At 42.1% G+C, this 16,461-nt stretch overlaps 1 protein-coding gene across 1 annotated transcript in view; it reads right to left on the bottom strand.

The window, feature by feature from the left end:
* Positions 1-16,461, bottom strand: part of KAT2B (lysine acetyltransferase 2B) — a 114,621-nt gene that overhangs the window by 76,184 nt on the left and 21,976 nt on the right. The window contains 1 exon segment of the mRNA XM_021071366.1: positions 1,661-1,787. Coding sequence (XP_020927025.1) covers positions 1,661-1,787 — 127 coding nt within the window.

Raw genomic sequence — 16,461 nt, 5'->3', positions numbered from 1 at the left:
TTGACTTCCGGCATCCTTCCTTTGCATTGGCTGCTTCAAACATCAGAACTTACACGATTTGAGACACCAGTTGAATCAGCACAGTGATGTGTGTTTATTTCTCTTGTGAGACTGCGGGCTCTCCTTTCTTTTCTCAGAAGGTCACTCTAGTGCTGTAACTGCCTGAGGAGCTCACACTATCTGCTTTTTGCTCGATGACTATTGAGATCTTTCTTCTTCAGCTGGGTATGAAGTAACACTTCAGACTAGACCTCGACCCAGGATAACCATTCGTTATCAGCAGGAAGCTTGAGAGAAAGATCAGTGCTAAAAAGGGCTACCCACTCATGAAGGGTCAGGTGGAAAAAGCCAAAGTCTATTACTGAGAATATTCAGCTCAGTGCTGCATGCTTACAATACCAGACAGTAAACCAGACACAGGAATGTTCTTTGGGAGATTGAACTAACTGAAGGCAGGAAAGTACAATACTTCAAGATCCCTTGCAAACTGGAATTTTAATATCTAGGGAAAACTAATTACCCAGTAACTTTTATCTGCTCAAACAAAATATAACTTTTTTAAAATTTGTGGGAGTTCCCGTCGTGGTCCAGGGGAAACCAATCTGACTAGGAACCATGAGGTTGAGGGTTCGATCCCTGGCCTCGCTTAGAGGGTTAAGGCTCTGGCGTTGTGGTGAGCTGTGGTGTAGGTCGCAGACGAGGCGTTGCTGTGGCTCTGGCGTAGGCCAGAAGCTGTAGTTCCGATTAGACCCCTAGCCTGGGAACCTCCATATACCAAGGTGTGGCCCTAAAAGGACAAAAGCCAAAAAAAAAAATAATAATAATAATAATAATAAATTTGTGCCTCAGCGGAAATGAATCTGACTAGCATCCATGAGGACGGAGGCTCAACCCCTGGCCTCGCTCAGTAGGTTAAGGATCTGGCATTGCAGTGAGCTGTGGTGTAGGTCGCAGATCCCAAGTTGGTGTGACTGTGGTATAGGCCTGCAGCTATGGCTCAGATTCGACCCCTAGCCTAGGACCTTCCATATGCCATGAGTGTGGCTCTAAAATTCAAAAAAAAAAATTGATCCTAAAACCTGTATGAGGACAGAGAACCTATTAGCACAGTCCGGTTGTTGACTCTGGCAGAGTCTATCTTGCCAGGCTGACAATGATTATCTTGCAGGAGACAGATAAGAAAGTTGAAAGCGAAAACGCAAGTAAACATTTACCAAACACAACCAAGGAAGAAGAGAGCTAGCAGACACAGGAACCTCCAGAACATGAAGATTAAATGAAGCACTCCCAGAAAGTTCAGGGAATCCCTCCGAAAATAATAACAATAACTTCAAGATGAGAATCAGGAAGAATCAGGATACGTTATGTATTATTCTAAGTGGCTCAGCTGTCACATGCTGTTCATCTTACTTGGCAATTCCCCACCCCCACGGTTAACCCTGCTCTTGGGGGCTTTGGGGGGTAGAGATTGGAAGAGACAGATGAGGAGTCCATCCTAGCAAACACTGCAGGATTTGTCCTCACATGAAGCCTCCCCAGTAGATTCGTGAAGCTAAAGAGTCTCTTTCTTTGCCTCATAATAGGGGCAAAGCGTGCAAGTTTGATTAAGTCAGAGTCCAGCAAGTTTAAACTTTGAGGCCACAGCGATATAGGAACTCACCTAGGGCATGGCTACAACTGCGGCAGGATTCGGTCAGACTGACGATTATTTGCTGCAGATCGGCTCTGGGTGGAGTGGGAGAAGGGTTGGGGTTCTTCCAGCCATTACATTTACAAGATTCCTCAGCCTAAAAAAAATAATAATGAGAGAAACAAAATTAGGTAAGAGGCAACAATGGACTGAATGTTTTACAGGCAAATAAAATACACCCTAGTTACATGACAACTACCCTCCCCACTCCTGACTTAATAATGTTCTCTATATTCACAAGAAACAAAAACAGAGAAAAGGTAAAGAGGGTATGTGACTTCTGCTGCCTGGAATCTGAGTACAGTAGCACTGAGAGAGGAACATCCCATTCCACTTTGGTACCACTGCCCATGCAAGTATCCAGGAAGCGGTCAAGTCCAAGGAGGTCCATCCACTAAGTTTCCCAAAGGGGCCAGACTTCTGAGGTCCCTGCAACAGAGCTAGGGCCTGGGCCACAGTGGAGTCTTGCTGGCCCCAAGGGTCCAGCTGAAACTCTGCCCCCAGGGAACTGAAGAAGTCAGCATTCTGGGAGTTCTACCTCTGTGTATTTCCCAGGTTTCCTGTCCTAGAACAATACTACTTCAGCAACACTCAATACAAATCTCCCTTAACTTTTTCCACTCACTCTTCACACTTTCCCACCTTAGAGAACAGTGAATATGATTGAGCCTTTTTGTGAGGACTTGGGAACAGAACATTGAAAATTACACATGTGTTTCACATTATACTTTCAATGGACAGCACTGGCCTTTAAACAAAGTACAGCTGATTTTTGTGTTTGGATTTATGTTAGATCTTTTGTTCCCACAGCCATCTTTTCTCCTGGCTTTGGATCTCCCCCACCTTCCATCCGCTCATGTACCACATAGCTGAAGTTAAGAGAAGTCTGATTTGTAGAAAATTCCAGAATGGCTGCTGCCTTGACCTCATTGAGAAAATTCTCCAAGATCAGAAGTTTCTGAAGTGTTTGTAGGTAGAGGAGAGTAAGAAAAGAAAGAATAATTAGCAAAGCAAGAGGGCTCAAGGTGGAAGGAGAAAAATCTGCTTTTCACCATCAGTCCTTTTCTGTGGGTTCTATAAATCTTAAAAGCCCAAGCTGACTCTTCCAAAGATTTCATTGCAATGAGGATGGGAAAGGATGGGCCAGAAAAAGGGCCGTATATCAGCAGGCCCAACAGATCAGCCCACAAATAGTAGCTCCAATGACCCTCTTATGATTGGCTAGAGGGTCTGTTGCTAAGTTCAACTGGGCCCTGAAGTACTCTGCAGTGGCCATTCACCTCTTTAGACACTAGAAAGGTCTTAGAGGCCATGTCCTTGAGGGGCATGCTCAGGAGAACTTGCCCCCAAGAAAGCATCCCTACAATCCCTAGAGGGCATTGGAAACATGCCCATGTGGACTCTTCCTCTCCTAGTAGTGGGGGAGCTACTTGAAGGGACTCCCATAGCCTCCTGCTTTTCTGAGCAGTTGGTCTGACCCAACTATCCTTTCCCAAAAAGGTCTTTGATTAAAGAAAGTGATGACAAAATAAGTCAGTTAAGCAGAGTAGGCCACACCTAAAAGGGGAAAACAGTGATGGCCAGAAACCTTTGAGTTTGAACAACTATGTTCTAAGCCAAAGAATGACTATGAATACTGAGTCACTCACTCCATGGTCTGTGCCAGATACTTTTGCTGGGTATAAAAGGGAACAAAGAAAGATTTGCCTGTCCTCCTGGCACAGACACTGGGGTGGAGGGGGATGGGGCAAACACTCAACACAAATAAGTACATCATACAGTACAACAGAGAGGGACAGTGCTTGGAAAAAAAAAAATGGAGAGATGAGTAAAATGGAAAGATGGATAAAAGGGAGTTGGGGAAAAGTGAGCTTTAATGTGCAATTTTTTTTCTCTTTTCTTTTTATGGTCACAACTGTGGCATACGCAAGTTTGCAGGCTAGGGGTCGAATTGGAGTTGGAGCTGTCAGCCTATGCCACAGCCACAGCAATGCCAGATATGAGCCGCAACTGCAACCTACACCACAGCTTGTGGCAACACCAGATCCTTAACCCACTGAGCAAGGTCAAGGATTGAACCGGCATCCTCATGGAGACTATGTTGGGTCTTAACCACTGAGCCACAAAGGGAACTCCTGAATGTGCTATTTTATTTTATTTATTTTAATAAACAGCATCAAGGAGTTCTCTTGTGGTGCAGAAAGTTAAGGATCTGGTGCAGTCAGCAGCTTTGGTCACTGCTGTGGTATAGGTTTGATCCCTGGCCCTAGAACTTTTACATGCCATGGGGTGGCCAAAAAAAATAAGAAAAAATAGCATCAAAATTTGAACATTACCTACCTCCCATTATTTTATTTTATTTTGTTTATTTTATTTTTTGGTCACACACAGCATGTGGAAGTTCTCAGGTCAGAGATCAAATCTGAGCCACAGTAGTAATCTGAGACACTTAACTGCTAGAACAGCAGGAACTCCTGAATGTGCACATTTTAACCAGGACTTTTAGAGAAGGTGGCAGTGAAGCAAAGGCTTGACCATGAGATATTTGGTGGAAGAGTATCTCAGGCAGAGGGAACAGCCAGTGCAAAGAAAAGAGTGCGCCTCGTTTGCTCAACAGAGAGCAAAAGCCGGCATGGCTAGAGCAGCACAGTGAGGAAAGGAAAGAGCTGTAGGTGTCAAGGGAAGGTGGAAATGGCAGGAATCCTCTAAGGCCTCCCAGGCAACGATACGGACGGACGTCAGCTTGGTTACTTGATCTCTTTCCTTCCTCTCAAACAGGATCCTCCAGGCTTGAAAAAGGGACAGGGACAGAACAAAAGGACATGAGGCAAGATGTCTCCAACTCACTTTGCTCACCTTTTTCTTTAGTCATCAGAGTAAACCATCTCCACTTTCCTTTTTAATTTAACAGCAATCATTGAGGCAAAAAAAAAAAAAAACACACATCCATTTTCCTGTCACTAATTTACACAAGCAAATCATCCTATTTCCCTCTTTTTAAACTTTCAGTCTAGGGTTAATGATGCATTCATTCTACTACATGCAAAACACAATAATTACTAAAACAACCCAGGACTTAAAAAACCTCTGTGGATACCTGGATGGAAAGGAACACCAACCCCTTAACCAAAGCCCACCAAAGAATAAAAGACTCTCTTCAAATCAGCATAAAGATGCTGGATTGCCTGGTAAAAGGTTTCCTAACTTAGTAAGGCCCAAGGTTTACATAAGGGTTTGGGGTCAGGTGGACAATGACTGAGTTCAGAACTCCAAGGAGTCATACAACTGGAGAGTCTGTCCTCATTTTGCCTCCGCCACCACTCTGGCTTTTGACAAACATCACAAATTTTGCATGTGGGCACACTAGCCACCACAACCTAAGTCTCCTTCTTTGGCAGGCGAGCCATGGGCAGGAAGTAAAACTGGCAGGAACTCGTATGGACCAGAATTCAACCCACCATAGCCAGCATATGTCACTCCAGATTCTCAGAGAGACAGTGACCTAGTTAAGCATGAAGTTCCTCACAACAAGAAAGCCTGAGAAGCCAATGTGCTCTGAATCAATCCCAAAGCAACAGCTGGCCTGTACACTCCACTTCAATGAGAAGAGCCATCAGCCAGGACAAGACACCACTTTGGGTGGTGAAGGTATGAGTCTACAGGTGAGAAATCCTTTGGCATGTGCTTGGAGGCTACTGCTCTTCAGTGTTGGGACTGGCTTAGTTCAGAAGGCAATGCTAACGGGATGTGCTTCTTTGCATTTGAAGGGAGATGGGAAGACTGCATCAGGATGGGACTAGATAAAACATGAGCCTTTCCTGCTCTCATGCATGGCACGACCTATTCACTCTTCAGACATTAACACCCATTGCATGCACTCACGGGCTTGGCTGCTAAGACACAAGAAATCTCTGCAAAAATGAAAATCCACCCCAGTGGTTCTCAGCCTTAGGGGCACACTGGGATTACTGGAGAGCCCCTCAAAGTCTGACACCCATGCCTGACTCCAGACCAATTAAATCAGATATTCTGGGCACGGACACCAGGCATCAGTATTTGGGAGTAGGGGGAGGGCAGGTGGTATGGAAGTTCCTGGGCCAGTGATCAAACCTGCGCCTCAGCAGCAACCTGAACCACAGAAGTGACAATGCCAGATCCTTAACCCCTGTGCCACCAGGGAATGACAGGCATCAGTATCTTTTAAAATACTCCAATATGGGGAGTTCCCACTGTGGCTCAGTGGTTAACAAATCAGACTAGGAACCATGAGGTTGCAGGTTCGATCCCTGGCCTCGCTTAGTGGGTTAAGGATCCAGCGTTGCCATGAGCTGTGGTGTAGGTCACAGACGCAGCTCGGATCTGGCATTCCTGTGGCTCTGGCGTAGGCCAGCAGCTACAGCTCCGGTTAGATTCCCAGCCTGGGAAGCTCCATATGCCACAGGAACAGCCCTAGAAAAGGCAAAAAGAGACCAAAAAAAAAAAAAAAAAAAAAAAAAGAATCTGACTAGGGACCATGAGGTTTCAGGTTCGATCCCTGGCCTCGATCAGTGGGTTAAGGATCCAGCATTGCTGTGAGCTGTGGTGTAGGTCACAGACGCAGCTTCAGACCCCACGTTGCTATAGCCACTGGTATAAGCCAGTGGCTACAGCTCTGATTGGACCCCTAGCCTGGGAACCTCCATATGCCGCAGGTGCAGCCCCAAAAAGACAAAAAAATAAATAAATAAAAAATAAAATATTCCAATGTGTAGCCAACGTTGAGCATCTCTGATCTAAAAGGAAGGGATGCAGAGTTCCCTTCGTGGCTCAGCGGTAAGGAACCCGACTATTATCCAAGAGGATGCAGGTTCAATCCTGGGCCTCACTCAGTAGATTAAGTATCTAGCCTTGCCATGAGCTGAAGTGCTGGTTACAGACATGGCTTGGATCCAAAGTTGCTGTAGCTATGGCGTAGGCCAGCAGCTGTATTTCAAATTCCACCCCTAGCCTGGAAACCTCCATATGCCACAAGTTCAGCCCTGAAAAAAAAAAAAAAAAAAAAGCAAACTGCTATAGGGTCCTGTCAGAGAGAGCTCTACAGAGCAGGAGTCCTTGGAGCGGGATGAGAGGAAGGGAAGGGCAGCTCACGTCAGAAGGAAAGAGCATGCCTCTGAGCACCCCTCTTACCACTCGCCCTCCTGTACGGTTCAGTATGTAGGCACTTGTCTCCTGCAGACCATTCTCACGCAGTGTGAGACCAGCCCTGTTCACCTGAAGCAGAGTGACTGAGGGGAAAAGAATGGGGCCATGGAGTTAATTCCTTCTCTGTGTTAGAACTTCAAGGATTTTCATGAGGGGGATAGAAGACCATATGTAGTTTAAAGACTCTAAAATTACCACCATAAGCAAATATATAAATAGAATTGCCCTTGCTTTTTTATGTCATAATATTCACTTTAAGAATTCAACCTAGGAGTTCCTGTCATGGCTCAGAAGAAGCAAATCTGACTAGTATACATGAGGAGGCAGGTTTGATCCCTGGCCTCGCTCACTGGGTTAAGGATCCAGCGTTGCCATGAGCTGTGGTGTAGGTCACAGACGCATCTTGGATCTGGTGTTGCTGTGACTGTGCCATGGGCCGGCAGCTGTAGTTCTGAATGGCCCCCTAGCCTGGGAACCTCCATATGCCACGGGTGCAAATCTAAAAAGACAAAAAAAAAAGAAAGGAAATGCCAAAGATACACAAGATCAAAGTCATGGTGGGGGAGGGAAGACTGTTTTATTATACGAATTTGGTTTCAAATCTTAGTTCTAACATTTCCTAATCTGTATGAACCCAGGGCAAATCATTTAATCTCCCTAAGCTTCCCAATCTATATAATGAGTATAAAAATCTCTCTCACACAAGGCTGTTAAGTAATTAACGTGGGTACGCACTGAGTGAATGGAAGTGGTAATGAAGGTGTTGACAATATGCTCAGAGTGCCAGGTAGGTGAAGGATGAGCTGGGACAAGGGCTTCCCAAGTCATGATGAACTATGACAGTTAAGACTTTAAAGCAAGGACTTGAAGGGGATGCAACCAAGGAAAGTAGCTTGAGGATACTGGGCTCAGTCACTATGAAATAAGCCACAGCTCTTACTGAACAAAAGATTAGAAAGCTTACAAATGAAAAGTTTTGCTCCTCCCAGAATAAATCAGTTCCATTCTCACCATACATGGAGAACAATGGGAAGTCACAGGAAAGGCTCACTGAGTGATCTTGGTGGACGTGTTTATAACACAGTGGATGTGAAGAGAAAGAAATGGCCAGGTTACATACGCACAATCATTCAGTAAGAACACAATATATCGCAATCTATGGGAAACGGTCAAGGCAACACTTAAAGGAAGAACATAGACCCTTAAATATATTTATGGAGAAGACAGAAAGATTAAAAATAAATGAACTAGGAATTCACTTGTAGCTCAGCAAACTCAGGACCGAGCCTTGTAACTGTTGTGATCTGGGTCACTCCTATGTTGCAGGTTCAATCCTTGGCCCAGGAACTTCCATGCTGTGGGTACAGCCAAAAAATAAATAAATGTTTAAAAAATAAAATAGGAGTTCCCATCGTGGCGCAGTGGTTAACGAATCCGACTAGGAACCAAGAGGTTGCGGGTTCCATCCCTGCCCTTGCTCAGTGGGTTAACGATACGGCGTTGCCGTGAGCTGTGGTGTAGGTTGCAGACGCGGCTCGGATCCTGCGTTGCTGTGGCTCTGGTGTAGGCCGGTGGCTACAGCTCCGATTGAACCCCTAGCCTGGGAATCTCCATATGCTGCGGGAGTGGCCCAAGACCAAGAAATAGCAAAAAGACCAAAAAATAAATAAATAAATAAAATAAAATAAAATAAAATAAAACGAACTAATCATTCCATGCAGCAATAATCTAGGGGAAAAGTAACAAACTCAAGGAAAACAAAGAAAATTAATGTAAAAAAAAAAATCTTAAGGAAATCAATAGTGAACAAAATCATATACCTACCCAGTATAATGAATGGTCGGTTCTTAAAAATACCATTAAATTAAACAAACTTTTGGCAAGTCTAATCAAGGGGGTAAAAATCACAGGGGAAGAAAAAAAAGCGAAAAAGGATTTTACACTACAGATTTATTTTAAAGCTAAATAAGTACTCTGTAGAACTTTACACAAATAAATTTGAAAAACTAGGTGAAACAGGTGACTTCCTCAGAAAATATCATTAGCAAATTTGATTTAATAAGTAGTAAATCTTCTAACATAGACCCTTAAATACACTTATGAGGAAAACAGAAAGATTAAAAATAAATGAACTAGGAGTTCGCTTGTGGCTCAGCAAGTTAAGGATCCAGCCTTGTGACTAGAAAGGCAGCCATGATCTACTCCTGAAAAATGATGGTTAGACAGCAAAGTTCAGCTAACCCTCAAGGGCTGTCCAATTAAATATAATGTGAACAACAGACAAAATTTAAAGTTTTCCAGTAGCCACATTTCAAAAAGTAAAAGAAATAAGTAAAATTAAGTTAAATAATAAATGTATTTCCTATGTCTAAAATGTTATCATTTCAACATGTACTCGTAAAAACATTGTGAGTAAGCCATTTTACATAGTTTTTCATGCTAAGTCTTTGAAATCTAAGACATGGCACATATCAGTTCAAATAAGCCATGATTCAGGTGCTCAACCGTTATTTGTGGCTAGCGGCTACCATACTGGACAGCAGAAGATCAGGTCCTTTGTACTGCAAACTGTGCCAGACCATCAGAAAAAGATTTTAAAACCTCACATATCAGAGTTCCCTTTGTGGCTCAGTGGTTAATGAACCTTACCAGCAACCATGAGGATGCGGGTTCGATCCCTAGCCTCTCTCAGTGGGTTAAGGATCTGGCGTTGCCATAAGCTGTGGTGTAGGTTGCAGATGAGGCTAGTATCCCGCATTGCTGTGGCTGTGGCGTAGGCTGGCAGCTGTAGCTCCAATTCAACCCCTAGCCTGGGAACCTCCATATGCTGTGGGTGCAGCCCTTAAAAGACAAAAGATACACACACACACAAACCTCACATATCATTCTATGCATTCAGAATAACCCTGACACTAAAACAAAATGGAGACAACAAAAAAATAGGAAAAAATACACCAGACCAAAAACAATAATAAATGATTGGTAAATCAAATTCAACAGTAAAGAAACAAAATCACACATTTGTGTTTGTTTTGTTTTGTTTTGTTTTTTGTCTTTTGAAGGCCACACCCATGGCATATAGAGGTTCCCAAGCTAGGGGTCAAATCAGAGCTGTAGCTGTTGGCCTACACCACAGCCACGGCAACATCAGATCTGAGCCGCGTCTGTGACCTACACGGCAGCTCATGGCAACACCAGATCCTTAACCCACTGAGTGAGGCCAAGGATCAAACCCAAAACCTCATGGTTCCTAGTTGGATTCATTTCCGCTGCACCACGACGGGAACTCCCAAAATCATACATTTGATTGGTACATAATAACTAAGTAAAGTTTATTACAAACATGCAAAGATAGATCATTTGTAATCATTAATTGATTGCATTAACAAATTAAAGGAAGATAAAGTTATCATGATTGATGTCCAGAAAAGATTTTGATAACATTCAACACATATGTCTAAGTTTTTAAAAAATAGCAAATTTGGTATAGAAGGAAATTCTCTTTATTTACTTATTTATTTATTTATTTTGGCTGCACCAGCATGTGAAAGTTCCCAGACCAGAGATCAAATCTGAGCTTCAACAGTGACAATGCCGGATCCTTAACCACTAGGCCACCAGTGAAATCCCTAGAAGGAAATTAACTTGAAAGCAAACATCATACTAAATAGAGAGACATAAAATCATTTATATTAAAGTTACCAAAACAAGGAAGCCTGGAATATGCCCAGAAGTCCACACTGTGCTAGCAATACACAAAACCTATGAAAATTCATAGGCAATTCTTAGAGATTATCAACACTAACAAAGGAATCAACAAATTGTCTGGATAGAAAATCAACATATCAAACTCAGAAGCTTTTCTATCATCAATAACCACTTAGAAAATGTAATAGGAATAAAAAGATCCTAATAGCAAGAGCCATAAAATACTTAGGGACAAATCTTTAAGGAGATGAGTAAGACTTATATACAGAAAACTACAACTGTCTAATAAAGGTGAATAAATGAAGAGGTATACATTGTTCTTCACAGAAGACTCAAGAGCACAAAGGAACAATTCTACTCAAATTAATCCATAAATTTCATAAATCAAATCGGTTGAGAGTACATCTACAATACATATATCAAAAATATTAAGATCCAGAACATAAAGATCATCTGCAAAACAATAAAAAAGCAGTTCGATAGAAACAAAATGATATCACTTATATGGGGAAACTAAAAAAATGATACAGAGTTTCCTTCATGGCTCAGTGGTTAACAAACCCAACTAGGATCCATGAGGATGCGGGTTTGATCCCTGGCCTTGCTCAGTGGGTTAAGGATCCAGCATTGCCATGAGCTGACACAGTTTCCGATTTGACCCCTAGCCTGGGAACTTCCATATGCCTAAATATATAAATAAAAATAAAACATGATACAAACGAAAACCAAGTGATCCAAAGAAAAATGAATGTTGATAGCAAATATGCTTATACAAAATGATCAAAGTAGTAATGGAGAAATGAAAAATGTAAAGCCCTGCGATGAAATTTTTGAAAGTATTTTTAAAACAAAAACAAAGGAAAAACAAAACAAAAAAAAAGAAAAATAAATAAACATAAAAGTTCTGTGACATATTTTCTCACACTAATAGAGCTGGCAAAAGATAAAAATACAAGAGTGACAATGATAACATTTAAAGTAGACTAAGACTGGGGGTTCCCTGGTGGTCTAGTGGTTAGGTCTCAGCACTTTCACTACTATAGCTCAGGTTCAATCCCTGGGAACGGAGATCCCACATCAAGCCACTACACACCACAGCCAAAGAAACAAAAACAAAAACATGTGAGTAAACATGCACCTCGTACAGTCCCTGGTGCAGCTTTCTGGAAGCCAAATTGGAATGTTCCTGCCCTTTGCCCTGACTATACTATAGGAAGGGCTCCTACATAAACATTTGCATGTGCTCAATGACATTTCTAAACTGTTGATCAAAGCAAATACATATATTTAGGTCATCTCATATATATCAAGTACATATATGTCATCTAAAATTTGACCCATTTATGTATTGAGTTACATAAATTGTTACCACAGATTGACAACACTACTGCTACTGTACCACCTGTATCAAGAATAAGCCTAACTTAGAAGTTTCCATTGTGGCTCAGCGGTAATGAGCCCAACTAGTATCCATGAGGAAGCAGGTTCAATCCCTGGCCTTAATCAGTGGGTTAAGGATCCAGCGCTGTGGTGAGCTGTGGTGTAGGTAGAAGACGTAGCTCAGATCTTGCGTTGCTGTGGCTGTGGTGTAGGCTGGCAGCTGCAGCTCTGATTTGACCCCTAGCCTGGGAATTTCCATATGCTGCAGGCAGCCCTAAAAAGCAAACAAAAAAAAAAAAAGAAAGAAAGAAAAAAGAATAAGGCTAACTCAAGACATAGAAGCACCCTCAGTGTCCAGCAACAGAGGAATGGATAAAGATGATACATATACACAATGGAATTATTACTTAGCCAGAGGGAAAAAAAATGAAACAATGCAATTTGCAGCAACATGGATGGACTTAGAGATTATGATACTAAGTGAGGTAAATCAGACAGAGAACAACAAATATATAACACTCACATGGAATCTTAAAAAGTGATACAAATAAATTTTCAAAACAGAAACAGACTCACAGACATAGAAAACAAATTTATGGTTATCAAAGAGGATAGCAGGGAGAGAGGATAAATTAGGAGTCTGGGATTAACAGACACATACTACTATATATAAAATATATAATCAACAAGGACCTACAGGGAGCAATATTAAATATCTTGTAATAGCCTATAAGGGAAAAGAAACTGAAAAAGTATATATTGTACTTTTGCTGTATACTTGAAACTGACACAACATTGTAAATTAACTATACTTCAATTTTTTAAAAAAATGGTCAGAGTTCCCTGGTGGCTCATCAGGTTAAGGACCCAGCATTGTCATATCTGTGGCTCTGGTTACTGCTCCAGCCCAGGTTTGATCCCTGACCCAGAAACTTTTGCATGCCATGGGTGCAGCCAAAAAAAAAAAAAAAAAAGAGAGAGAGAGAGGTTTAACAAAAAAGAATAAGCTAAATATTGGTGCTGACATGGAATCTCTCTAGGTCCTGGTGAATGACAGAAAAGGCAAACCACAGAACAATACATAGCATAATGTATGTTTTTTAAAAATAAATGAATAAGCAATTTAAATATATACAAATGTGATATACTGAGGACTAGATGGATAGATACATATTTATGGGGTGGTCAAAAAGTAGGGAGGGAGGGGACATTCACACTCTACTTATATACCCTTCCCTGCGGTATCCACAGTCACGGGTTACTTGCTAATTGTCTTTAACATTGATTTCTCTGAGAGGAAAACTTAATTCCAGAGAAATTCCAACAGTAACAGTAATAGAAGTTCAGTATACATCAGCTGTGGGAGGAAGGGTGGAAACCACATCCTTATCACAAACCACAGGTAAGAATTCAAGGATTAAAAACTTTTTGGCCTGGAGTTCCCATCGTGGCGCAGTGGTTAACAAATCCGACTAGGAACCATGAGGTTGCAGGTTCGGTCCCTGCCCTTGCTCAGTGGGTTAACGGCGTTGCCGTGAGCTGTGGTGTAGGTTGCAGACGCGGCTCGGATCCCGCGTTGCTGTGGCCCTGGCATAGGCTGGTGGCTGTAGCTCCGATTTTGACCCCTAGCCTGGGAACACCATATGCCACGGGTGCGGCCCAAGAAATGGCAAAAAGATCAAAAAAAAAAAAAAAAAAAATTTCGGCCTGTGAGGTTGCTTAGAAACCAATCCCCTCCCCTCACTGAGGCTCAAGCCCAAAAGTGACAAGCTAGTAATTCTTGGATAAGACAGCACAGATTTTCAAAAGATATACATCTTAACTTCATTATTACCAAAGACTTAGAACAATCAACCCAGAAAGAAAAGTTTATGCCTCTTCTTGTCTTTTTTTTCCTTTTTTCAGCTACATCCACGGCAAATGGAAATTCCTGAGACAGGCATCAAACCCAAGCCACAGCAGCGACCTCTCCAGATCCTTAACCCTCTGCGCCACAAGAGAACTCCATGTCTCTTCCTGTCTTAACGTGACAGACTCCATGTCTCTTGTCTTAACGTGACATACTAGTGCCATATTTGTGGTGACATAAATAAATGGGTCACACATCTCATGGCAGGGAGATTTGTCATAACGTTATATTCCCTCTACTCAAAAAAATGTTATTGAGGGGAGGGATAAATTAGGAGGTTGGGATTACACATACACACTACTACATATGAAAATAAATAACAAGGACTACTGCATAGCACAGGAAAATCTACTCAATACTGTGTAATAACCTATATGGGAAAAGAATCTGAAAAAGAATGGATTGTACGCATATGTAGAACTGACTTACTTTGCTATATGCTTAAAACTAAGTCAACTATAATCCAATAAAATTTAAAAAATTAAAATATTATATCCCAAATATTAACCACACTTATTTAAGCCCTTTGTGTTCAAAATGCTTCACAAATGGTACAACAATAAACCCTGATGCTGAAAAATGCAACCAAATAAAGGACTTTGCTTTCAAAACTGGCTAAACTCTGCTTTCTGCATTGAGTCTTGGGAACCCAGGAGCTTTTACAAAGTCGATTTTTTAATTTCTTTTGTTCAGAACGACTGAGACTTTTCCCAAATAAACAGAACTCCATGAAAACTAGGAGGCGGGTAAAGGGAGGGAGAGAAGAAAAGAGGGAGGGTGAAAGCACAGAGCAAAACACTATGAAGTAAGTATAAAAGCTTTGTCAGCGGCACAGCCCTCTGGCTGTGCTGGCCAATTTGCAGCAGTCAGCCGCAAGTGGTTGTCCATCCCTGGGGCAAGTCCAAGTTGAGAGGCGTAGTGAGTGTAAAATACCACTGAATTTCAAAGACTTAGTGTCAAAGGGGGAAAAAGGAATGTTAAAAGATCTCATTAAGAATTTCTTTATACTGGTTACATGTTATAATGATATTCTGGAATATCAGGTGAAATGAAGCATTAAAATTGATGAAATGTAATTGGGTTGCTTTTTTTAAATGTGGTGTAGTCGGTTGAACAGTGTCCCCCAAGTTTATGAGCACCTGGAACCTCAAAAAGGAACTTTTTGGAAAGAGATATGATGACTTGAGATCTTGAAATGACATTATCCTGATTAAGACTGGGCCCTAAAACCAGTAATTGGTTTTTTGGGTTTTTTTTTTTTTTTTTTTTTTTTTTGCTATTTTAGGGCTCCACTTGTAACATATGGAAGTTCCCAGGCTAGGGGTCGAATCAGAGCTGTAGCTGCCCACCTACACCATAGCCACAGCAACTCAGGATCTGAGCCGCATCTGCAACCTACACCACAGCTCACAGCAATGCCAGATCCTTAACCCACTGAGTCAGGCCTGGGACCGAACTTGCATCCTCACGGATCCTAGTCCAGTTCATTAATCACTGAGCTATGAAGGGAACTCCAGTAATTAGTATTTTTATAAGAGAAAGACGAGAGTGAGACTTGGACACATGGAAAGATCCCATGTGAAGACAGAGGCAGAGACTGGAGAGACAGGTCTATCAAGCCAAAGGCAGCTAAGGAATGCCAGGAGCCACCAGATGCTGGGGGACTAGGCCAAGAAGGATTCTTTTCAGACCCTTCAGAGGGAGCATGGCCCTGTCGACACCTTGATTTCAAACCTCTGGCCTCCAAAACTGAATTAAAGGAATTTTCTTTTGTTTAACCCACCCTGTTGGTGATCATTTGCTATGGCAGCCTTAGGAAGGTAATACAAGTGGCTATTAGGAAATGTTAAGTTATGCATGTGGATTCACATTATATTTCTACAGACACTGCTGCTCTCAAGTGTAAAGGGAATTCACCCCTAAAACTCAGGTCTTCACTATGGATCTTGACAGCTTAGGCTCAGAATAGTCCCAAAATTTCTTAAGCAGTTCTAAATGACTAAAGTCATACCCCACTGAAATATCGGTAAGGTTCCCAAGTTTCGCTCAGTTGTTTCAGGATTTTTCATTTTGGCAGGATATGAAAAGTACTTCCTATCTGTATCCAAGTATTGTGGGACACCTGGAGCCTTAAGTGCACAAAATCTCTTTTTAATTTTACTGAAGTATGGTTGCTTTACAGTGCTGTGTTGTGCACAACATGTTTTAATAAGTATGGGATCTATTGCCCAGGTGACTACAGAGGACACATTAAGTCCTTAGAAAACATTCAAACATTATCCTCAACTGCCAGCAAAGCATTTTCTGCCAAGTGTTGCAGGCTGCGGCCACTATGTCCTCTGCCTCGGCCTTCCTATCTTCCCTCCAGATGTTCAGCTCCCGCCAACTGTTCTGTGAGATAAGAGGTCTCCCTTCAAAACACCTTTTCCCTGTCTCTCCTTAATTAGACAAGACAGCTGCTGTCTACGGGAACTCCCAAGGGGGTTGGCCTTGCAGCTTTCACCAAGTATCAGCTGAAGGACAACCTTTACAGGGAGTGCGCTGCCAACTGCCAAGCCAATTACCACAGCAGCTAGCAACCCAGGCTCAGGAG

This window comes from Sus scrofa, chromosome 13 (genome assembly GCF_000003025.6).
Source record: "Sus scrofa isolate TJ Tabasco breed Duroc chromosome 13, Sscrofa11.1, whole genome shotgun sequence".
In the NCBI taxonomy this organism is placed as follows: domain Eukaryota; kingdom Metazoa; phylum Chordata; class Mammalia; order Artiodactyla; family Suidae; genus Sus; species Sus scrofa.
The sequence above is the reverse complement of the archived record's forward strand: the minus strand, read 5'-3'. Positions and strand labels throughout refer to the sequence as shown.